Here is a 24,631-nt window from a genome sequence, read left to right on the forward strand (position 1 = left end):
TTCGAGAACCGTCGAATGCTCGAACGATCAAAGCACTGGTCCTCATCTCGGGCCCCTTAAATTGTAACTGGCTCAATATAGACTTTGGCAGTACATTAAGCGAAGATCCAGTATCAATGAGGACTCAGGATAAGAGAGAGTCAGTACACGTGACCGAAATGTGTAGTGCTTTGTTGTGGGCGTTTCCCTCAGGAGGTATCTCTGCTTCATTAAATCCCAGATACCTACTGGCAATGATATTGGCAACCACGTCGTCAAATTGATCGACCGTGATATCTTGCATCACGTGAGCGGTATTTAGAACTTTCAGCAACGCTTTGCGATGAGCCTCATAACTCAACAACAAAGATAAAATTGATATTTTAGAGGGGGTCTGATTCATTTGGCCAACAATCTTAAAGTCACTCTTCTTGATCAGTTTGAAGAATTCTTGACTTTCCTCAAAGGTGATACTCTTCTTGTGATCTTCAATCTGTTCTTTCTCAACCATTGGCCCTTTACCCTTAGATGTTTCAGACTCGACAGCTTTGTTATCAATAACTTCCGTCAACACTGGAGCAGTTGTCACAGTCAGAGTGGCAGGTACAGTTTCCCCTGCCTGCGGAGTCAGAGTAGGAATGACCTTTTCCTTAGGCGGGATAATTGTGGGTGTTGGAGACACCCTAGGAGTGTATTTAGGAGCGAATACACGACCACTTTGAGTCATGCCTCCCGCTCCAGCAATGTTGACGATTTCTGTGTCAGGAATGCGGATTTCTTTTCCTCCCAAATACGTCGTAGTCTCATAATTCCAAGGCACTGCCTTTGTATTCTGATACGGGAACGGAGTTGGAACACAAAAATGAATCGGCTGAATCCTCCTAGGAGGAGTTTCAATCTTCTTTTTTCTGTACACAATTATTATTAGTTCAAATACTGCCACCTCTTCTGCTGCTTGATATTTGGAGAATTGTATTAACCCTTGATCCATCAGTTCTTGCACGCAACCCTCAGCCGGTCGCAGTTATCTGGATCGAACTCGTATACTATGCAATCATCATGTACCCCTTCTAGAAACCCAAACTGTTCAAACTTCTTTAATACAACGGACATCAGAGTCTTCACTTCTTCGGCCCTCAGTATAGATTCGGTAGCCTCCTCCTCGATCACAGTGTTGACTGATGCGCCACTGTGGTTCGGCAAGGGATTTATCTTTACATTCGGTTTTTCTTCGGAAAACGACATAATCTCTTGGTCAATTAACTCTTGGATCCTCGTTTTGAGAGCCCAACGGTCCTCAGTGGAGTGTCCTATATACCCTGTGTGGAAAGTGCATGTGGCATTAGGGTTGTGATTGCGATTGAAAGGAGGAGAAGCTGCCGGAAGTTCTCTTGGTACAATAGCTCCCACGTGGATCAGATACGGCACCAACTCTGCGTATGGCACCAGGATCTTATCAAACTGGGGACGATTACCAAATTTGCCTATATTATTCTGACCTCGATGTTACCCTCTGTTATCACGGTTATACTATTGATTTGGATTTTTCTGAGCGGGTGTTGATTGTTGATTACCTTTCTGTGGTTGGTACTGGAATGACGGTTGTTGATATTGAGCTGCGACGACGTATGGATACGGATAATATGGCATAGGGGCCATCGGAAATTGATATCGGGGGCGAGCCTTCGCTGTTACAACGTTTTCTTCCCCCTCTTTCTTTTTAGCGAAGCCCCCATGCGACCTCTTGTTGGTTGTCTGTTGTGTGATCGTGTCTGTGATTTTCCTTGATTTCAACCCACTCTTAACACGTTCCTTAATGGTTACCATGCCATCAAAATTTGTTGATGAACTGCTGATCATCTTCTCAAAGTACAACCCTTTCAGCGTACCCATGAAGATGTCCACTAATTCGTTGTCAGATAATGCTGGCCGAACCCTAAACGCCATTTCGCGCCAATGTTGAGCATATTCCTTGAAGGTTTCGTTAGATCTTTGAGACTGATTCTGGAGTTGAAGCCTTGTAGGATCCACGTTAAGGTTGTACTTGTATTCTTTCAAGAATGCCTCGGAGAGATCCCAACATGACCGGATCTTTGAATGCTCTAGACTCATGTACCAATCCAAGGAAGCCCCAGCCAGGCTATCTTGGAAGCAATGGATCAAGAGGTTGTCGTTGTCAATGTGCGAGGCCATCTTCCTACAGCACATGGTGAGGTGACTGCGGGGACAGTTGAGGCCCTTATACTTCGGAAGGTCAGACACCTTAAATTTATGGGGTAACCCCATGTTCGGGACCAAGCAAAGGTCTCGAGCATCTATACCAAAGGAGGAGAAGCCCTCAATGGACCTTATTTTGTCGTCCAAGAGCTGGTAATCCGCAGATATGGCCGGATCAACAGCGGGAGGAACGACCTAAATGGCCGGTCGAGAAGCTTCTGGAGTGATTGGTGTAGGCATGTTTGGGGTGAACCACATCTGAGGCGGGTAGGAGAAACCCGGTGGCACAGTTTGGGCGACATGACTAGGCTAAGGATACTGCATTCTAGCCTGAGCCTTGGGGGCCTGAGGTGCCCCTATCTGCACGTGCTGGGATGCAGGGTATGTCAGCATGGGCATGGATGTTTCCCTAGGGTAACCAAAAGGAAAAGCCTGGACCTGACTGGTGCTCGCAACTTGAGCAATCTGATTGGGAAGCTGGAAGTGGAGGCGTGGGCCTCGGTAGTCCTCTTCATCATTGGGGAGGTCGTCAGGAACTTGACCTTGGTTGTTATCCCAATCATCAGCATCAATCAGAGTAGTTTGGAGAGTGGGGAGAGCCCACGGGAAACCAGTGTTTCCAGCGGTAGCAGCGACAGAGAGAGTCGGGTGAGGGAAGAAAGCTCCCCCACTGGCGAGTCTGGCAGCTAGATGTGGAGGTATTCCCCACGGGTAGGCAGCAGCAAGCCTAGTAGAGTCCACGGGGACCAATTGACGATTCCTAGAGTTAGGCACAACAATTTCCACTAAAGTATCGACGATAGTGGCAGCAACAACGGTAGGAATGGTCACCCTAGCAGCATGGGTGACGTTGGCAGCAGCAGAGGCGGGGTTCCACTTAGATTGAAGGATCTCAAGGATAGTCTCCATGTTTCCCCTGAACAGGTTCATTTCACCTTGCACCTGGGCAAGGGATTCACGAACAGCAACATTGTCAGCTTCGTATTCGGCCATGATCCTTGACTTGTTGGAATGTGTGTAATATTGATGACGAGTCGTCATTGTTGCTGTAGAAAAACGGCGAGTGTAACCATTTTGTTTTCTGGAGGCTTTTGACAAATAAATGCGTGGATGCATGCATGTATGCGGAAAGATTTGATACGTGCATTTATTATATTTTTTCATTCTTTCGTTTTATATAAAGGGAAAACAGTTCCAAGGAATCCGCGAGTTTTAGTATTTAACACAAGCAAATATAAAGCATAAAGAGAGACAGTTTATGAAGCCAATAACCGAGAAACTCTTTTATTCAATGTTAAGAAACAACGGAATACAAGTACAACAAGGAAATGCCCATCAGGCTACAACAGTGTCATATTCGTCCTATCAGACCTCAACCTAAGGGATTACAAGCAGTTAGAAGCAATTGGATAACAACTCTTCATAGTAGGTCTGAGATTTGGGTGGCAGGCAGGCGCCCCACTTTCCCAATATCGCACTCCATTCAGGTGGTAGGTTGTGATCTGGTTCGTTATTCACAACTGTCTTCCTTTAGTTGGAGAGGTCTTCAGGATGCTTATTCACTTGTGTGTGTCGCAGCCTAAAAAATATAGTGTGCGAAAAACAACCGGCGAGAAAAGAAATGACAGAAGAGTCGCCACCATGCGTTATTTATCCCAAAGGAGGGAAAGGAAACGCTCGAAGTAAACCTGAAGAAAGGAAAAGACAAGGTCTTGCAACCAAATCTTGGGTTCGGGAGTCGATTATGTGAAGGGAAGGTATTAGCACCCCTACGCATCCGTAGTACTCTATGGGATCCACTCTTGTTGTTCTTGTCTAAAGGGTGTAGGTAATATCTAATGTACTATTTACTAAAAGAAAGGGTCAAAAGAAAATGACTCGCACGGATGTCGCATCCACTGCATACGTATCTCATCTGAATATGAGAATCAAAGTCTTCGTAGCTCGGCTAGCTATGGGTTAAAGAGAAGTGTGCTCGCTAAGACATCGCGTCTTATGCCTACGTATCTCATCTGGAATGAGAATCAGAGCAAACCGTAGTTCGGCTAACTACAGGAACAAGGGTCTCGATTGCAACTAGGGCAAGAGAAAGGGAAGGTCTCAATCGCAACGAGGGCGAGAGAAAAGAATCGCAATGAGGGCGAAAGCAAAAAAGGATTAGTTGTTAGTTGTCAGTCAAAAACTCGGCAAGACATCGCATCTTGTGCCTACGTATCTCATCTGAACATGAGAATTAGAATGTCGTAGTTCGACTAACTACGGATTGCCACCTGAACATGGATTTACAAAGGAGGACACCAGTTGTGTCTAAGGAGTGTGTGCAATGTGTTCACGTCCTAGCAGTAGGTGTCGCAGCTCGCCGAATCGAGTCTTAGGCAGTTACCTCTTTGCAATAGAACAAAATGACATGCCACAGGATCAGAGACACACAGAAGGTCTAAAAGAATGGGGAAGCTCTGCCCTAGAGTTGTCATGCAATGTGGACCTATGTATTAGAATTTACAAATGGGAACATCTACCTAATGTTATCATGCATAGAATAAGGGAATTCTACCTATGTTATCATACAAAGAATGAGGGAATCCTATCTATGTTATCATACAAAAGAATAAGGGAATCCTACCTATGTTATCATACAAAGAATGAGGGAATCCTACCTATGTTATCATACAAAAGAATAAGGGAATCCTACCTATGTTATCATACAAAGGGTTTTACCTAATGGGTGCTACCTAAACGGAACAAGAATCGACGAATAGAGCAAGGAAAGGAACCAGGGGTAAGGGTAGATGGCGATGCATGAAGCAATCGACTTACAGGTGGTAGATGGTGATACGTGAAGCAATCGACTTACAAAAGGAATGGATGAATACGTGCTGGTTCTGTTAAGTTTGAAAATAATTACTCGACGTTGGATCGAGGTTTTGATCTTGTTTTGAAATGGTTATCGGATGTTCGTTTTAATTCTTATATTAATAGATGAATAAAGAATGAAAGAATAAACATTATACACTTCATGGGAGAGGGGTACATTTGTTATGAATGGGGATTGTTCATGGCAAGCAATCAATAAAAATATATGCCTCATACACCATACAAGTAGGCAACAATTATTAATCAATAAGATAAATAAACAGGTATATGATCAAATCAAATAATCATAGAATGAAATGAATGAGCATTAGACAATGCATGAGAATTATAAACATGTTTAACAATCAAACAATAGAAGCATGGATGAAAGAAACAAGTATAAAAAATATCAGATGAATCAGACAAATGCAACTATGCACACAAAGGATCAATGAATAATTTAATCGAGAAATGATGCAAGGATCAAATAAAATCAAGATGAGAGGCCTCTAATACATGGCATATGAGATGGACAAGGGAGGATCAAAAGATCTCTTCAATTTCCATAGGCAATCCCTTAAGTCAAACATCAATCATAGAAAAGTCAACCGAAAAGTCAAGTCAAATTAAAAATTATCAAATAAATAGTAAATTAATCACAAAAATTATGAAAAAATAATCTAAGTAAGGTGGGGTCAGGACATCATCATCCCCCAAAAAGATTTCAAAAATAATGAAAATTAGTGTACAAATTATTTGAAATAAAACAAGAAGTTAAATGAAAAGTCAACCAAGCAAACTAGGTCAAAAATAAATCCAAAATAAATTAAAAATGAGAAATGAAATTCCAATAAAAGGTCAGGTTGACCATGAGACATTGGTCAACCCTCATCCCAAAAATCAGAAATTAAAAAAAATCCTAAGTCATGAAAATAAAATAAATGAAAAAATATGTGTTAAAATGGACTATTTGAAACAAATAATTAATTTAAAATATTAACATTAAATAAAATATGAAAGTAAAAATTAAATAAAACATTAAAGAATGCAAAAAATATTTTTTAGTATTTTTATGAATAAATAAAATATTTTTTATTAATTAAATCAAAACAGAATAAAAAATGAATAAAAGAAATGAAAATAAAAAATAGAACAATGGGCTTTGTGTGTGGTGTTAGTAGCAGGCGAAATGGAGTGTAAAGCCCAGTCCAAGATGAAAAAAAACCAGCGTGACACATCAACAAATAATGTTCATTTAAAATGTTATGTAAACAAACATCAACTGGTCAGCATCATTTAAAGCACTACGTGACAAAAGAGCAAACCAACGGCCAGGATCCACTCATGCGTGTGCGATCCAGTGGCTATCACGAAGCCACGTCTGGCCCGGTCCATGCAACGTGAAGAAAGGAAAAAAACAGTAACATGCAACTAGTGCATTCACGAAAAACAGACCAAATTCTTCCACCTTCTACACAACTTATCTCACTCTATAGTTCATGAAATGGGATGATGTAAAAAGCAAAATTCAAGTTTGAAACATGTAGAACACAATGATGTCTTGTTTTATTAAAAATAATAGCTCTAGCGTGTAGAAAAGTGAACAACAAGGTAGGCTCATGCAAGGATACGATAAAAATTCAATGTTACAAAATCAAGCTTAATCACAATGCCTCTTGGTGAGGGCTTCATAGACAATCATGACACATTATTTACATGGAAAAACAACATGGTACAAGCATGGCCATAACATGAAAACAATAATAATCATAAACATGGTAAGCATGAAAAACAATAATGAGCAAGCAAGATAATCATGGCCATGGAGGGTTGGGATAAGGAGGTTACCTAGTGGAAAACAGTCCACTGCTTCTTGGTAGTGGAGAAGATAGAAAAGAAAAATGCTCTTGGTGCTTGTGCTTGAGAAATGGAAAGTGAGGAATGGATCTTGAACTTGCCAAGCTGCTTTGCTCTTAGAAAATAGCAGCCTCCAACCTTAACTCAAAAATGGCATTAGCTTGTCTTCAGATTAGGGTTTATCCCCTTTGAATATGGTGGGTTAAAGTGCTCTTAATGGGCTTAAGTGTATGGTTTTGGTTCATGAGAAAAATGCCACAAAAGGTGAGGTGTGAAATGAAACTCTAAATATGGCAAAGCTTAAGTGAATGAGCATTAAAGTGCATGACCAAATGAGGTAAAAAGTGTGTTGGTTGGTTTTGTGGTCTGGCCTGGTTTTTCTTGTGCAGCATAAAAACAAACCAACCAGGTGACTTTAAGGCTTTGTAACTTGATGAATACATGTCCAAATGGCAAGGCAATGCAAACAGTAGAAAGAGGGCATGGAGCTTAACATCTTTCATGTTTAACACAAATTGAAATGATGAGTGGAAAGAGGTGAAAGATGGCCATAAAGTTCAGGTCCCATAGCTGCAAAATGGTTGGGCCAGTTTGGCCTGAATGCTGTCAAAAAATTCAGCCTATGATACCAACTTTAGATGAGTGTATCTTCCAAACCAATGATCCAAATGGGGTGGTTCCAAAAAGGTGTGAAAGAGGACATATCAAGGTACAACTGTCATGAAGAAAGTGTTTTCAAAATATGCCTTGAAGTGCAAGAAATCTGGCCCATAAGTCTTGACAAATTTTGCAAATTTTGGACTTAGAAAATTTTCTAAGTGTCCTAAAATAATGTCTTACTTTGACCAAGCATAACTTTCTCAATTTTAATCCAAATGAAACAAACTTTATATCTATAGAAAGCTTGGAACAAGAGGAACAACTTTCATATTGGAGATATTTTCAAATGGAGCTTGCATTTTGAGGGAATATAGGCTTAAAGTGGGTGCAAAAACCATAAAAACTTGCCTTAAATGGAAAGTCAAGTATTTCCAAATTTAGTAATTTTTCCAACTCCTGATTAAATGATGAATCCATGATCCAACCTTGATCAAATTTCACATGTAGGCTCCCTTAGGCATGAATTTTGAGATTCCACTTTCAAAATATCAGGAGTTGACTTTTCTGGCCCCACAGTTGACTTTTCCCAAACTGTCTGATTCCCGATTCCAATGATCAATTGAAGCACCTCTGGCTCAAATAAAGAGCTGATTTTTTGTATGTAGACCCTTGTGGATATATGGAGGGCCATGGAAATGATTTTCACCCAAGGAATCAGAAATTAACCGATTTTATGCAAAACCCTAGTTTTAGGGCAAAAATGACTAGGAACTGATTGCACTGATTGCCAATGGATCTTTCTGTGATAATTGTGGATCTTCTTAGGCGAAGATGCCTCTCCAATCATGACATGAATGAGCCCCTTCACTTCCAACCAAACCTTTCCTGTTGCAAGTAGCCATGAAACCCTAATTTCCTGATTAAGCGCAGATGCACACTCTGAGAGCTCTGAATCTTCCACTGATGAACCGAGGATCATAATAGGACATGTGGAACCCCTTGAGACTTGTATAATTGGAGAATGAAGTTCAATTCTCAGTCTTGCTCTGTGTGGGCTCCTTCTGGTAAGGAGTGACCAATCAAACCCTGATCTCCCTAGTCACTGATGCAGTATGCAATGAGTATGACCTAGTATGATGCTAATGAAATGTAAGACACAAATACATGCTTCCAAGAAAAAGTGAAGGGTAAATTTTGGGGTATTACAGCTGCCCCTATTCAATCAACTGGAGACCCGAAAGGAAGATAGCAATGACTTTCGCACTTTCGAGGTATCAAGGGATTGAATACAATAAAAACTCGGAAATTTACACTAAAGTGACAAAATGAAGTAACAATGCTTGTCAGAATCGGCAAAGAGGTGGTCTTGAAAGAAGAATCCGTCTGGTACGGTGAAAATCGGTCTGAACACTGAAAAAAGAGAATGTTAGCCTGAATACCAAAATAAATGGTAACACAGGAATCTTGATCTGAGCATCAACAGAGAATCCGTCTGGTACAGTGAGAGTCGGTCTGAACACCAAAAAAAAGAATGTTAGCCTGAATACCAAAATAAATGGTAATACAAGAATAACCATGGCCTGAATGCCGCTAATCAGTCTGAATACTGGAAATGACTTCGATCCGAGCATCGGAAGACATGAGATTATTAAACGTCGGTCTGAACACCGGGAAACTGGCCTAAATTCCATAAGTTGCGTCGATCTGATCGTCGGAAACTTCTTCGATCTGAACATCGGAAAACTGGCTTGAATGCCACTTCGGTCTGAATACCGGAAAACTGGCCTGAATGCCACAAGTTGCGTCGACTTGATCGTCGGAAACTTCTTCGATCTGAATATCAGAAAATTGGCCTGAATGCCACGTCGGCCTGGATACCGGAAAAATTGGCCTGAATGCCACATCGGTCTGAATACCAGAAAATTGGCCTGAATGCCACATCGGTCTGAATACCGGGAAAATTGGCCTGAATGCCACATCGGTCTGAATACCGGAAAAACTGGCCTGAATGCCACTTCGGTCTGAATACTGGAGATTTTCATGCCTGTCAGCACCGACGGAAATAGGAAAAATGATAATTGAGGCGGCACGTGGGCCAACGACCTATGCTGGGGATAATAAGTCATGAACTACCTTCAGTCTGAGTACTGGAAATAAACTTCTGGCTTATCACTTGGGATACAGAGAATGTTTTATGCTTCACATGCATATGTTTGAATTTTTCAATGGCGTAATGCTCCATGAAAATGGAAATACTACGCGATTTGGGAGGATGTAATGCAATATGATTCTACATGTAGGGATGTGAAATGCTGGGGAGAATGCCAAGCCGAGGCAAGGAATCCTGCCGGGGAAATGATTACAATCTTCTGGACCCTGGCAATGTTGTTGGAGACACACAGCATAATGAACTTTGTGGGGAAATGACCGGCTACACGGTGTTCTGGCAATAATGAAATAGCGAGACTCTGACTGAGGAGAGAATGGCACTGAAAACTTGCTGCTGAGGGAAGCGACGGTGGTTCTGGCAACCATAATCTGCAAGAGAGACGACTCAGCAGGGGAAGCAAGGTCCGATGTGGTACCGAGATTTTGCTTCAAGAAAAGAGACCACGAGTCTGGCGTCGAGATCATCGATCTGGTATCGAACTCTGAGGAGTAGCCGCTTCTGCTTGGAAGATACGGTCTGGCACTGTTAACTCCGCTGGGGATATACAGTCTGGCACTGTCAACTCTACTGGGGAGTGTATAGTCTGAAACACATGCTTGGGGAAGCACCGTAGTGAGAACCTGCTGGGAATTGAAGAATCCAATGCTCTGATCAGCTCTGCAGGAATAAGGTACCAAGTACCAACTGTTGAAGCAAAACAATCGCGATCCTCTGCTGGGAATCTTAAGGAAATGCCCCGAGTGTACCTGTTCTAACCAGACGATTCAAAGTACTTAAAATTTACAGCAATTTTAAATGTTCATTGAGCATGTACCTGTAAAGCTCTTATGTTTCATGATGCAATGTTTATCAAAAATTCGGACGTCATTTTTGCAAACAAAACAGTAAAATGAAAATGAACACAGAGGTATACTGTAGCACCTCAAATTTGCACCCTACCATTGTGTACATTCATTTCATATTAGGTCATAGCATTAACAATGTCCACTGCATAACATTGCATTGTCCATTTGCCCAAGTGCAAGCTCAGTTGATGAATCAGGTCAATCTGATCAGGAGAATCAGGCAATCAAGCAAGCAAGTGCCATTTTCATTAAGACAAATCCCTAGGGTTGGTTTTTTCAAGCTCATATGGTCCAAGGATCATTTTGAAGTGGTTTGGCCAAAGGTTGGATGCTCAGAAGTCGACAGTCATTGTTCAGTCAACCAGAAACCCTAGAAAGTCAACTGTAGTCAACTGTGGTCAACTGTGCCCGATTTTATGGATTGGAAGGTGGGAAATGGTTTGAAAGGCCTCATTCATGTCCATATAAGTCTCATTTGACATGACAAAGACCAAGGTTGAAGGAATTGAGCTCAGACAGAAAGTTTCCAAAAATAGCAGATGACCTGTAATTTCAGCTGCCCAAAATGGAAACTTTTTCTCCTCAGAATAACTTCATCATACAAGCTTCAAATGGAATTTTGTCCAACATGAAAGTTGAAGATCTTGTTCTCACCATTCCAAAAAGTCCAAGAACTTGAAAATCCAATGTGTGGTTTGCAAAATATGGCTCAGTGAATTTCAGAAAAGACCCGTAATCAGGAGACCATAACTACCACATGGTTTGTCCAAATTGCAAGTTCATTATATGCACAAACTCCATTTGACATGTACTTCAAGGGTGCATCATTAGATTTTTCCAAAAATGGCCAAGGCAAAAAGTCACTTTTCAACTGGACAACTGAATTGGACCAGGGGCAAAATCGTCCAAGTGTCAAAATATTTGGAATTTTGGAATGGGACCTTTTGTAACACCTCAGGAATGACATTTGGAGTGTGTTTGAATCCTCATTTCATGGCTAGGCCTCATATTTTGAGTTTTGACTTGAAAAGTGGAAATGCAAAATTGGACTCTTTTCTACCACATAGTGAAATTCAAGAATAGGCATCCAATTGAAGTGAAATTTGTTTCTACACATTGCATATGACATTTTGGACATGTTGGAACCAAAATTGAGAGGCAATTTGGACTGATTTGAAGGAAGGGCATTTTTGGCCATTTTGAAGAAAAGTGCATTTGCTTAACATTGCCAATTTGGATTAAGGGCTTGTTAATCATGATTAGAGCTACCATATAAAAGCTTAATCTCGGCATAAACATAAGAGAATTCTCATTCACCAAATTTTCAGATCAAAATCATCAAAAAACTCCAAGAATCTCCAAGAACTCACAAGAGCCAAAATCCAAAAATCTCCACAAAACCTTGATCAATTTGCATTCTTCTTTTTGCATTGATTTCCTATTGTCTATTACTCCATCTGTTTGTGCAAGGTAGCATCCATAGCCGTGCCAAACTCCACTGTTGAAAAGAGATCCATCCATGGTGATTGAAGATTGCTCGTGGTAGAGAGAGATTCGAGCCAAATCGCGAGCTACATCCACTTCACCATTCATCCTTCTACTGCTGTTTCACGCGATCGCGCGCTAACTCGTCCAGAATCCCTACGGCCATAGCAGGTTTACTCGAATTTCAACCTCAAGCTTTCGTGCAATTATCGTGTGCGTGTCGTCGTGCTTATCACGTAGATTATCATGCTGGTTTCGGAATTGAAAATGATTGAGCGTAGGCTTAGATATCTTAACTCGAAGTTTAGATGTGAAACCCTAAGTTCAATGATTCTTGAGATTTAGGAAGTTTTAGGTTATTTGGAGTTAAGATTCACATTCTCCTTGATCATATGGTTCGAATGGTTATAGTCTCGTGCATTTTGGTTAGGTTTCGTGAATTTGATGTTCTTGAGCTATTTGTGAAATTCTGGAATTTTCGTGTTGAGAAGATGATGAATTCATGCGTTTGATCCTGAATCCAATTTGAAAATTCAAAAATGGCGTTTACCGCCCCCGCCCTAATAATTACGTTTATGCCATTTCTAATTTAATTTATTTAATTAATCTTAATTCTTAGAAAATCATAAAAAATACATGTAACATGTTCAAAAAATCATAGAAAAATATGGAAAATTCAGAAAAATGTGAGAATTATTTTGTTGACTTTGTCATTGAGTGTAGATGATTTTTGACCTATTGGTCAAAGTTGTGCATAGGATATTTTTCATTTGACCTAGGGTTTCTTCCACATGTGTATATTTTGATACCTTAGACTAATTTGATCATGAAATTCTCATATTGTAAAATAAATGTCTGGAAATTTTTGTGATGATTGTTGACTGGATGAGGTTTATTTCCATATAAATTTTATGCATTTTTGATACCTGGTCATTGAGTTACAAATTTTTGAACTTAGGTGTGACAATTTGTGTCACACCTCTTGATGCCAATTTGTTGGATTTTTTAGCATGACCTATCCTTGTTAGAATTGACTGAAATTTGGTATGGTTGATCATTAACATGTTAGGATCCCCTGGTAATTTTTGTGGAATTATTCATTGTGTTTTCTAATTGATCATGATTTTTCATTTCTGATGATTGAATTTGCAAGCTTGTGTGACATAGGTTGGTAGATTCATTGTGAAATGCTCATATGGTACTGTATATTCATGAAATTTGGCATGCTTGTAATAGACACATGTTAGGACCTCCCTGTTTTGGTCTCATCCATTTCTTTGTTGTTTTCATTGAATTATGAATTTTTGAAGTGGGAGCATGTATTGATGTTGTGATTTGGAGCCTATAATTGTGTCTGTTTTTGTTGATTTTCATTGACATGGTTCCATTTGCCCAATTGAGCTCAAATTTGACATGGTAGACCTTGAATACCCCCTGTTTAGGTGTAATTTATTTGAGAATTTTTGGGATTGTGTTGATGTGGATTTGAATGCAATAATTCTGTTTGTATGCTTAGTGCTTCCTTTGAACTAGTTTGCCTTATTTTGTGCATAGAATGAGCATGATGAATGATATGAACATGAAATTTGGTAGAATAGTTCCTGACATGTGTAGCTTTCATTTGGCTTTGGTCCTACTAATTTCCCATGTAATGTCACTGTTTACCATTGAATTGAAGTTAATGTACATTTTGTAGCTTCATTTGATTGTGTTTTTGCATGCTTAGACATGTTGAATTAATTCCCATTGTTCCATTAGTCCAAATTGCTTGAAAATTGACATGTAGCTTGTTGAAGGTCCTCTGTTTAGGATATAATTTTTGTGGAATTTTCCATGCTGTTTTGATATTCTTTTGGATGTAATCTTGCTGGTTGCTCATATGTGATTTACATTTGCTCCCTTTGCCTTACATGTTGCATAGAATAAAATGTGTACATAGTTTGGATATGGGACCAATTGGGATCCCTTTGTTATTGAAATGGCTTGACTTTGATCATGAATTGGTTGCTGTTTTAAGATTTTTCCATCTTTTTGACCCTAGGCTAGTCCTAGTGGTCATGTTACTTACATTTGAATGTGATTGTGGCTTTTCAGGTTAAGAGGTTAAGGCTTAAGGATATTGTTTCACATTTGGGATGTTTTGCTTGATACTTGTAAACTAATGTGGCTGTTTTGTAGGATGTTGGTCCACATGGACTTGTGCTATGCACATCATTGGGATTGTTAATTGGTCATTATATTGTTGTCTGATTATGAATGGGATGCTGATTCTGTTTGACTTTTGTACAGGTACACTTAGTTGCTCAGTTCTCTTAAGAACTTGCTTTGCATTGCTTTGCTTATAAGCAATTGGCATTGAGGTATAGAACCTTCTTCTTCATGTAGTCTGGAGACCCGGCTGTTACCGGGCCGGGCAAACTGTCTGAAGTCCTCCTTAAGAGGCAATGCTTGTGTATGTTTATATTTGTCCTAAGCAGGGAAAGTCCTCATTTGAGGCAATTGGTGGAAGGTAGGGATAAGCAATCTATCCCCCGCTATTCAGTGAGTCTTCTCCTTGCTCCCATTACATGGTTGTAGCATTGAGATCCAAGCCCAAGATCTTGTACATTGTACAGTCGAGTCTATGTCCTGAGCGTAGAAGGGTCCCCCCATTCTGGACCCACGCTCCCTTGTCTGATGCTCTCTCTGACTTGAGATAGAAGCAATGAGGTACACCCCTCATCACCTTTCATCTAGCTTCACCTTAGCCCCTCAATGGCAAGGTTAAGAGCTAACCTGACCCCGATACAGAGGCTTGTTTGTTGAGGTTGATATGACCCCTCGACTAAAGCCTAGCCCTGATGTTTGAGCCCCTTGTTGGTGTGTTTATTTCATGCTGTATATGTTTGTGTGGTGTGATTGTATCCCCTAGGTTTGCTAGACTCCGCGTAGTCTCGTTTGCATGTCAATTAAGGTAGCACGGTTCCTTCGTATAGGACTTCCTTTCTTGCTTGAGCTTTCCTAAAACACAGACAAACATTATCCCCTCTCAAGGATACGTCCACTCCTTCTACTACAGGTGAGTAAGTCTCCAAAGGTCGAGCATCAGGTAGATTGCGTAGTGACGTGGTCCACTTAAAAAACACAAACCAACAGGAATAGTTTAGCCGAACTACGGCAACTCTGATTCTCATGTCCAGATGAGATACGTAGGCACGAGATGCGATGTCTTGTCGAGTTTGACTAACAACTAACACTAATTCTTTTCTCTCGCCCTCGTTGCGATTGAGACCTTCCCTTTCTCTTGCCTTGGTTGCAATCGAGACCCTTCTTCTTCCTGTGTGGGTGTTAGGAGGTGGATGTAAGCCCAGCGATTGGCATTCCACATCTTGTGTCTTGTTGTGTGCTTGGAAGCTGATGTAAGTCCATCGAGTGGCGTTCGGGTTCCAGTGTGGGTTTTGTTTGGTTCGGATGCTGATGTAAGCCCAGTGATTGGCATTCAGGCTCCATGTTTGCCTTTGGTGTGTGTTTGGTTCGGATGTCGATGTAAGTCCATCAATTGGTTGTCGGGCTCCATGTTTGCCCTTTTGAGTTCGTAAGCCCAGTGATTGGCATTCAGGCTCCACGTTTGCCCTTGCCTGTGTTTGTTTCTGTGCGTGAGCCGAGCTACGAATGCTCTGATTCTCCTTCGTCCAAAGGAGATACGTATGCATAGGATGCGACATCCTAGCGAGCATGTGTCGTTTCCCCAGTCCGAACTACTTTGACTCTGATGTCTATGCTTGATAGACTAAGTAGGCCCAGGATGCGATATCCTGCCGAGTCATTTTCAGTCTGTTTCCTTGTGTCTCTTTCAGCCTGTGTAGATGTTTATGTGAGCAGTGTTTTAGCAACCATTTTCCTTCCTATTGTGCGTGGATCCCGTCGAGTACGACGGATGCGTAGGGGTGCTAATACCTTCCCTTCGCATAACCGACTCCCGATCCCATTCTCTTTGGTCGCGAGACCACGTCTTTTCCCAGGTTTACTCTGAGCGTTTCCTTTCCCTCTTTTGGGATAAATAACGCACGGTGGCGGCTCTGTTGTTCTTGTTTTCCCGCCGGTTTTTCGCGTAATGCGACAGCTGGCGACTCTGCTGGGGATTCGAGAAGTTGACCTGTGCTGGTCCTTCTTCCCTAAGCGAGTCTCTCCTAGCGCTCTATAGGTTAGGGCTTTGGTTGCTTTTTTTGCTGTGTTATTTATTGCATTCATTGTTTACTGTTTGCATTTATTGTTTGCATTAATGTTTGCATTCATTCATATTCATCTGTTGTGCTGGCTATGTTTCTCTGATTGGGGGTGGGAGTTACTTGAGGTAAAAGGCCCAATACCCAGGCTATGAGTGCAATCTAGGAAACCTAGGAATAGAGTGATTCATGGGAAGCGGGTGGTGTACGCCACTTAGCGGAACATTGATATCACGAGCAGTTCAGACTCTGATGGGGTATTATCGGTGCATACATCTGGTGTGCACAGGATGATATTCTTGAAAGGGTTGTTTATCCTGCGTTTCTCTCGACCTTACCCTGGCCTAGATGACACCCGTGAGTGGGGAGGGAATGATCACTTTTACAGGTACTGTTGCTGACTTGTTGGTGACTGGTTGGTGACTCTTGGTACTGATGGTGACTGTGAATTATGGACATTTATTTCTGGGACGCCGGAGTTTTGTCCGTGGTTTATCAGCGGGTTCCGTTTATTTCGGATCCCCAGGTTGAATTGAGAGTACCGGTTCAGAGGATCTGATTGTCATCCGTTCAGTGGATGTTCCTGTGATGATAGTGATGTAATCTCCAGTTCCGTTTATTTCGGAACTCCCCAAGTCGGATTTATGGTGACTCAGTTGACCGTGACTGGTTCAGAGAATGGGTCTTCAGATGGCTTGGTGGCACAGTAACCTGCATTCATGCATTTGCATCGGTCTCATTTCGCATTCATCTGCATTCAACTCATGTCCATCCGTACTCAGGGTCCATTATTTTTTATTAAGATTCTGGTTGAGAGACATCCAGATGTCGGATTGTTATTAATGAAAAATTCTCTGTCTCTGTGAAACCAAAATCAAAGGACAGATATTCCTGGTACGGGTAGATGCTGCATGTGTGAGTCATACTAACCCATTTGCTGTTTTGTAGGTATCAGCTAGTGTGCATAGCTCGTCTGCTCAAACATCCTGCTAGGGGGCAACAAATCCGAACTAATGGATCCACTCAACACCGGTAAAGGCAGACATGTTTGGGATCGGTTATCGGCCAGATCAAGAGTCGTCCAGACCAAACAGAGGACGTCGTCCATCGTACACCTTTGTCGGTGCAGGAATGCTGGATCCTGGTCATGCTTGTTCAGTGAGTGAGGAGATCGACTGTGACCATGAGCTCGAGTTATGGATAAAGTCGTGCGTACCAGGCAATTGGAAGGCCTCCAAAATCACCATTGTCGCTCATCCGGAAGTGTAGTATTTCTGTGTTTTAATTTTGTTTGCATGAAAGCCATACGTTTTGCCCGAAACGTAATGGTCTATTGTAAGGGTCATCTCATGTGTTTCATTTTGCAACATTTTGCATCAGTAATAAATGGATGTTTTTGTGATCAAAAGCGGTGTTCCCTGTTTTTCATTTTTTGCAGTTTTAAAAAAATAAAAATGGCAATGTTTTTCGTTTTTCTTTTGAACTTGTCTTGTTCCAACCACAAAAGTGATTACCCTCCTGATCTCATCGATAACAATTTGGTTACACCTCTGCATGACTTCGACAATCCAAGCTATCATGCCGAAGAAAAAGGCGAAGAAGATTGTGATCTGCTGGAATTAGCTAGGTTGTTGAAACAAGAGGAGAAGGTGATTCAACCACACGAGGAGCAAGTCAAGATGGTAATCCCAAGTACCGCCGAGGTCAGAAAGGAAATGAAAGTTGAAGCCGCTTCAGAGGCAAGTCAAGAGCAGAATGGTAGCCCTGTTGAAAGAGCAGGTTGATATCTTCACCTGGTTGCCTCCAGATACACCAGGGTGGAATACCCATGTTATGGGGCACGAGCTACCATCGAGAGAAGACTATCCTCTAGTGAAGAAGAAGGCCGGTGCCACGAATCAAAGGGCTACGGTGACTTTGTTTCATGATATGACTCATCGTGAAAGCGAATGCCATGTTGATGACATGATGACAAAGTCCCAAGCAGAAGAGGGGCACCCGGTGGACTTGATCAAGTTGTTTGACCGGTGGAGATAACTCATACTGTTGAGTCTAAGTCAGTGCACTTATGGAGTGCCGTCCAGCAAGCTGCCGAGGCATGTTGTGAATGAAAGAGGAATCGAGGTTTTTCCTGCAAAAGAAAAAAAAAAAAAAAAAAACAGTGCAAGAAACGCCTGAACCAAAAACAAACAAAAAAAAGAGAGAAAAGAAATCAAATGGTCAGGTGGAATGATGACTGCCAAGGGGCATGGAAAGAAAAAATGAGTAGCAGGAACCTCTGATTCTGATGCCTTCCTTGGAAGAAACAACTGTTAATCTGGTACTTGACAGCCCTCAAGGGGTCTACGAGGTGTGTATGTGTCAGCATGACGAGTCTTGTCGAAAAGAACATGCAATTTACCTAAGCAAAAAGTTTATCGACCGTGAAACAATACACTCACTGCTCGAGAAAACTTGATGTACTTTGGCATAGGCTGCTCGCCGACTGAGACAGTATGCTGGTTCATACCACCTTGTGGATGTCCAAAATGGATCTGATCAAGTATGTGCTTGAGGAGATAGCGTTGAACGGACGGGTTGCGAGAGGGCAAATGGTGTCGACTGAATACGGTATTCGGTATACCTCCCAGAAAGCAATCAAGAAGAGGGTATTGTATGGTTATCTCGCCCAACAACCCATCGATGATTCTCAACCAAGGAAGTTTGAAGTCCCTGATGAGGACATCTCGAGGTACTCAAATCGAAAGATTGAGAGTGACCGATCCCGGAGGAGGGGTCTGACCCTGAATCCGAACGGGTTCTGATGTCTGATGGGGAGAGTTTAAAGTGAATGAGCTAGTGCTTCCCCGATAACAGTTGAAAGCACCAACGATGGTGGCTGAGTACGAAGTTGGTATCCTGAGTGTCGTACTTCGATACGTACATCTACTGGGGCAACGCCTTCCTCATTCAGTATGGGATGGAAGTGATATTACCTACTGATGTTATCTACTGAAGTCTAGATCTCATTGTGGAGAGTCCGGATGGATGAGAAGTTTGAAAAAGGGCGAGTGGATGAGGACTCGGTATAACGCGTTGAGCCTGACCGATGAGAAAAGGGCTAACGGTTACTTGTCATGGGGCAGTTGTACCCAGTAAATGAAGCGTGTTGTTAACTAAGAAGTGAGACCTCGTGCGTACCGTGTAAGAGAGGTGGTGTTGAAAAGGATCCTTCCTCCTCGAGACGATCGTGGGGAAAGTGGATATACAGTCATGAATCCCCAGCATGGTCAAGAAGGCTTTCTCCGACAGAGCTTTGTTCCTGACGACCATGAGTGGCGAGGATTTTCCATCCCCTGCAGATGCGGACGCAGTTAGAAAATACTTCGTGAAAAAGAGACCCGCTGGACAAAAAGAATAAAAGAGTCCAGGCAAAAAAAGGGCATCCCGGCGATCCAAGAAGAAAAGAGAAAAGGTTCGGGCAAAAGTTAGGGATAATGAGGAAAAAACTGTACACCCGACAAGTCGAAAACCTCACAAGGGCGACTTGGGCAAAAAAGGGTATCCCGGTGGACTGAAACCTGAAAGGGAGGTCCAGGCAAAAGAGGGATTGAAACGAACAACTGCGTCCAGCATGATCGTTTGTGCTTGAGATATGGCTTGGATAGTCTCCGGCAGAGATCGATTGGAAGCGTCTTGTTCAGAAGACCGAAAGTGCGGAACGTCTCGAGGACATATGAGGTGTAACTGAGTTGGAACCCGATGAGATCATGGTTTCACGTTGCCATTAGGATAGATTTTTCCTTTTGTGTGCAATCACCTCTTTCCAGGGTTTGCCTCCCGTGTGTTGCTCAATTCTGAGCCATCCTTTTTGTTTCAGTCAATAAAGCGTGTGTTCAGTCAAATAATTATGTTTTTGTTTTCATTACCGCTTTGATTACGAAAACATCCGTTCGTTTTGATAAGAATATTTGCATTTTGAAACATAGGGGTCCCTTCCGATGCATGCTTATAAGATTGAAATCTGGAAATCTTATTCGGAAGTTTGAGTGACCTAGATGTTGAAGTGTTGGCACGCCTGGGGCACGCTTTTATCTAACAATCTCTTGTGCAGGTGCCGTTAGATATCTTCATTCGCTGGCAAGTAGTGATATGAAGCCTTTTGACAAAAGATCCCCACAGAGTCCAACCAGGGGCAAGGGATAGACGAACAATGAAAGGACGGTGAAGGATTACGACGACGATCCTGGAAAGTTAACCAAGAGGACTCTTCAAAGTCTAAGGACTGGAAAGTTTGTATGAATCCCAGGAATTTGATCTTCGTGGGATGAATCAGAAAAGTCCAGGCAAGTCTGGGAGTTCTCAAAAGTGGAAAGCTGACACTGTGGGTGGACGATGGATGACGTTGTTCGACGACTTGACAGGCGTTCCGTACCCAATAGGCTGTATCCCCAGTGGGTGTGAGAGTGTTAGTTCCCTAACAAATTTGAGATCAGTGCCTCCTCAGCAAGCATGAAGGTTACCGTGTCCCCATCGGAGTGGTGGTTGTTTTCCAAGTCTGAAGCTGTCTTCCCAGCAGAGTTTGTGTTGATGGTTTTCCCTCAGCGAGGTCCCCAAGCGGATCGGGTTCGGAGAAAATCATCCCCAGTAGAGATAAGCGTGGGTTGCCTCCCCTAGCAGGGTAATCTCCAAGCAGTATGGGTTCGATGGAGTTCACCCCCAGCAAAGGTTTGTCTTTCCCCAGCAGGGCGGAAATTGACGTGGTAATGAGATCCTCAGCACAGTTCCTGGAATTCCCCAGTGTTGTCTCTGGAGGAGACGTGTGTTTATGCATCCATCATTTAGATAAGCATAGCATATTGCATCATTAGTGCATAGCATTTCCATGATCATGGGGCATTGTGTAAAACAAAAAAAAACTCATGCATCAACATTGCAAACATATCCATTAGCCCTAGGCCATGGTGATCATCCGAGAATGGGTCGTTGGAAAGAGTTTAGCATCGCTTGGATCGATTTCAGAACTGGGTTCCCCAGCAGGGTAGAAAGGTGTTTTCTCAGCAACGACTCTTTAGTCGAGCGGGTATCCCCAGCAGCACAAATTCCCTAGCAGATGTGGGTGTGTCTGATCTCTCCATGTAGAGTCTACCCCTTAAGCAGAAAAGTGTCTACCATTTCCTTCTGCGCTCCCCACTGAGTTAGATCCTCGTGGATGACGGTTGTTTCCGTTCCCTCCCATTGGGATGGGTTTTCCCTAGTGAGTTCTTTCCTCATTAGGATGTCTTGGTTCAGTTTGCCTTTTTGGATCGATCCTGAATTGGCTTCCTTGTGGCTGTCTCTTGTACTTCCCTGGGGCATAAATGAATAGTGGCTCACTAACCGGTACTCATTCATCTTATCCTCAGCGGAATTTGTGGGCTTCTACCTACAAACCGGTAGTTGTAAGTCCTATCTTTGTGGTTTTCTACCTACAAGCCGGTAGTTGTAAAATCCCACTTTCATCCCCTAGCAGAGGTAACCTTTGTGGTTCATTCTGTCGGTTGGCTTCTACCTATAATCCGGTAGTTGTAAGTCCTATCTTTGTGGTTTTCTACCTACAAGCCGGTAGTTGTAAAATCCCACTTTCATCCCCTTGGTGGAGTTAACCCTGTGTGCTCATCTTATCGATGACTGGTTACTTTTCCGTGGTTTTCTGCCTACTAACCGGTAGATGTAATCCCCTCTTTGCAGTTATCAGTATCTGGCTTGCGGTATTGATAGTCTTGTCCCCTCTGGATACTGGCCTTGATCAAGCAGTATTGTCCCCAGTGGGTCTTCCCCTTCCTTTTGGGTATTTGCTCCGAGTTAGCAACTTTATCCTCTGATTGGTCATCTTTTGCATACCTAGTCCTGGTACCCTGATGCCTTTCTTTTCGGTCGTTTTATCCATCTAACAACCTACAACCCGGTTATGGATAATCTTCCATGCGAGTCTATTATCTACGTTTTGACGGCTATAGATGATACGTCTCATGCGCTCTTGGGTCGAAGTCGTCCTCCCCAGTCGAGTAAGATTCGTATTCCTTGTGGAATTGAATGTCCATCCTCTAACAAGACTGCTTTTCTAGCCCTCTTCAGGATGTTGAGTGTTGTGGAACACAAACCAATTCACGCTTTGGTCGGTCACCTGTTTTCTGCCTACAACCCGGTATCTTTGGTGTTCCTTCCTGTTTGCTCGCTGTAGTGACCTTGTTCCCCAGTGAGATCCCATGCAAGTGTGTAGCCTTGCCCAGGCATGTAGATGTCAGTATCCTGTCAGCACCCGCGTGTGTTATTTCTTTGGTGTCGGTAAACACCATCTTTCGGTGCTTTCCCAGTCATGCGTAGTGTCTGGTATTCTTTGGTGTCTGTAAACATCATCTTTCGATGTTCATAACGTCGTCCCTTCCCTAGTGAAGTCCCTCCTCTCCGTTGGTGTCGATAAACGTCGAGTTTTTCCCCATCATCCATTGATGATTTGGTTGTGTTCACTCTCCTCAGAGTTTCCTCCTCTCCGTTGGTGTCGATAAACGTCAAGTTTTTCCCAATTATCCGTTGATGATTTGGTTGCGTCCTCCTCTTCCCTAATGAAGTTTCCTCCTCCCCGTTGGTGTCGATAAACGTCGAGTTTTTCCTATGCGTCCGTTGGCGTATAGTTGATATCTTTCCCCACAGGGTCGTCCCCAGTTGAACCTCCCCGTTGGTGTCGATAAACGTCGAGTTTTTCCTATGCGTCCGTTGGCGTATAGTTGATATCTTTCCCCACAGGGTCGTCCCCAGTTGAACCTCCCCGTTGGTGACGATAAACGTCGAGTTTTTCCTATTCGTCCGATGGCGTGTAGTTGATATCTTTCCCCGCAGGGTCGTCCCCAGAAGTTTTCTCCTCTCCGTTGGTGTCGATAAACGTCGAGTTTTTCCTGTGCGTCCTACGACGTATGGTTGCTTATTCCCCACAGATCATTTGGTAATGCCAGATGATTCCCCCCAGAAGTTTTCTCCTCTCCGTTGGTGTCGATAAACGTCGAGTTTTTCCTGTGCGTCATATGACGTATGGTTGCTTATTCCCCACAGATCATTTGGTAATGCCAGATGATTCCCCTCAGAGTCCTCCTCTCCGTTGGTGTCGATAAACGTCGAGTTTTTCCTATTCGTCCTATGACGTCTAGTTGTACCCTTCCCCAAGTGGATTTACCTCCCCGTTGGTTTCGATAAACGTTGTGTTTTTCTCATTCGTCCGATGACGTTTGATTGTGTACCCTATTCCCATTCATTCATTAATGTCTGGTCGATTTCCCAACCAGAATTCCCAGTAGACGTCCTATTCGGTTTCCGGTTGTGGTGCCTTTCCCTCGTGAAGTGGCTTTCTCCTTCTCCCTTTCGTCCTATGACGTCTGGCTGAGTTTTCTCCTTCTCCCTTTCGTCCGATGACGTCTGGTTGAGTCTCCCTTTCGTCCTATGACGTCTGGCTGAGTTTTCTCCTTCTCCCTTTCGTCCTATGACGTCTGGCTGAGTTTTCTCCTTCTCCCTTTCGTCCTATGACGTCTGGCTGAGTTTTCTCCTTCTCCCTTTCGTCCGATGACGTCTGGTTGAGTCTCCCTTTCGTCCTATGACGTCTGGCTGAGTTTTCTCCTTCTCCCTTTCGTCCTATGACGTCTGGCTGAGTTTTCTCCTTCTCCGTTGGTGTCGATAAACGTTGAGTCTCCCTTTCGTCCTATGACGTCTTGGCTGAGTTTCCTCCTTCTCCGTTGGTGTCGATAAACGTTGAGTCTCCCTTTCGTCCTATGACGTCTTGGCTGAGTTTTCTCCTTCTCCGTTGGTGTCGATAAACGTCGAGCTTCTCCCTTTCGTCCTATGACGTCTGGTCGAGTCTTCCCATTCATCCTATGATGTTTGGTTACCTCTCCGTTGGTTTTGGTAAACGTTGAGTTTTTCCCCATTACGTCCGCTGACGTATGGTTGTATCTCTCTTCCCATTCATCCTATGATGTCTGGTTACCTCTCCGTTGGTCTTGGTAAACGTTGAGTTTTTCCCCATTACGTCCGCTGACGTATGGTTGTATCACTATCCTTCCAATCATTCATTAATGATTGGTTACCTCTCCGTTGGTTTCGGTAAACGTTGAGTTTTTCCCATTTCGTCCGCTGACGCATGGTTGTATCACTATCCCCGCCTTTCATCCTATGATGTCTGGTTACCTCTCCGTTGGTTTCGGTAAACGTTGAGTTTTTCCCATTACGTCCGCTGACGTATGGTCGTATCCTTTCCTGGTTATCCCCAGTAGAGTTGATTTACCTCTCTGTTGGTCTTGGTAAACGTTGAGTTTTTCCTAGTTGTCCGTTGGCATCTAGTTGAGATGATTTCTGTTCCCATTCATCGTGTGTCGATGTCTGGATGTGGTTGTGCCTCCGAAAAGAAAGAAGAA

General features: G+C 42.7%; 1 protein-coding gene across 1 annotated transcript; it reads right to left on the bottom strand.

Moving 5' to 3' along the window:
* Positions 1–969: 969 nt before the first annotated feature.
* LOC127094386 (uncharacterized) lies at positions 970–2,265 on the bottom strand. Its single transcript, XM_051033229.1, has 2 exons — positions 1,554–2,265; positions 970–1,412 (listed from the first exon to the last, which is right to left on the bottom strand). Exons 1-2 carry the CDS (start codon positions 2,263–2,265, stop codon positions 970–972), a joined length of 1,155 nt encoding a protein of 384 aa, XP_050889186.1.
* Between the last annotated feature and the right edge of the window lie 22,366 nt (positions 2,266–24,631).

Source organism: Lathyrus oleraceus, chromosome 1, assembly GCF_024323335.1.
Source record: "Lathyrus oleraceus cultivar Zhongwan6 chromosome 1, CAAS_Psat_ZW6_1.0, whole genome shotgun sequence".
NCBI lineage: Eukaryota > Viridiplantae > Streptophyta > Magnoliopsida > Fabales > Fabaceae > Lathyrus > Lathyrus oleraceus.

What these genes read in the sequence shown, in the direction of transcription:
- LOC127094386 (XM_051033229.1), bottom strand. Translation starts at nt 2,265, where the DNA reads ATGGGGTTACCCCATAAATTTAAGGTGTCTGACCTTCCGAAGTATAAG. An exon ending in CCAGTACCAACCACAGAAAG is followed by an intron (nt 1,413 to 1,553) that starts GTAATCAACAAT and finishes TGCCATACGCAG; the next exon opens with AGTTGGTGCCGTATCTGATC.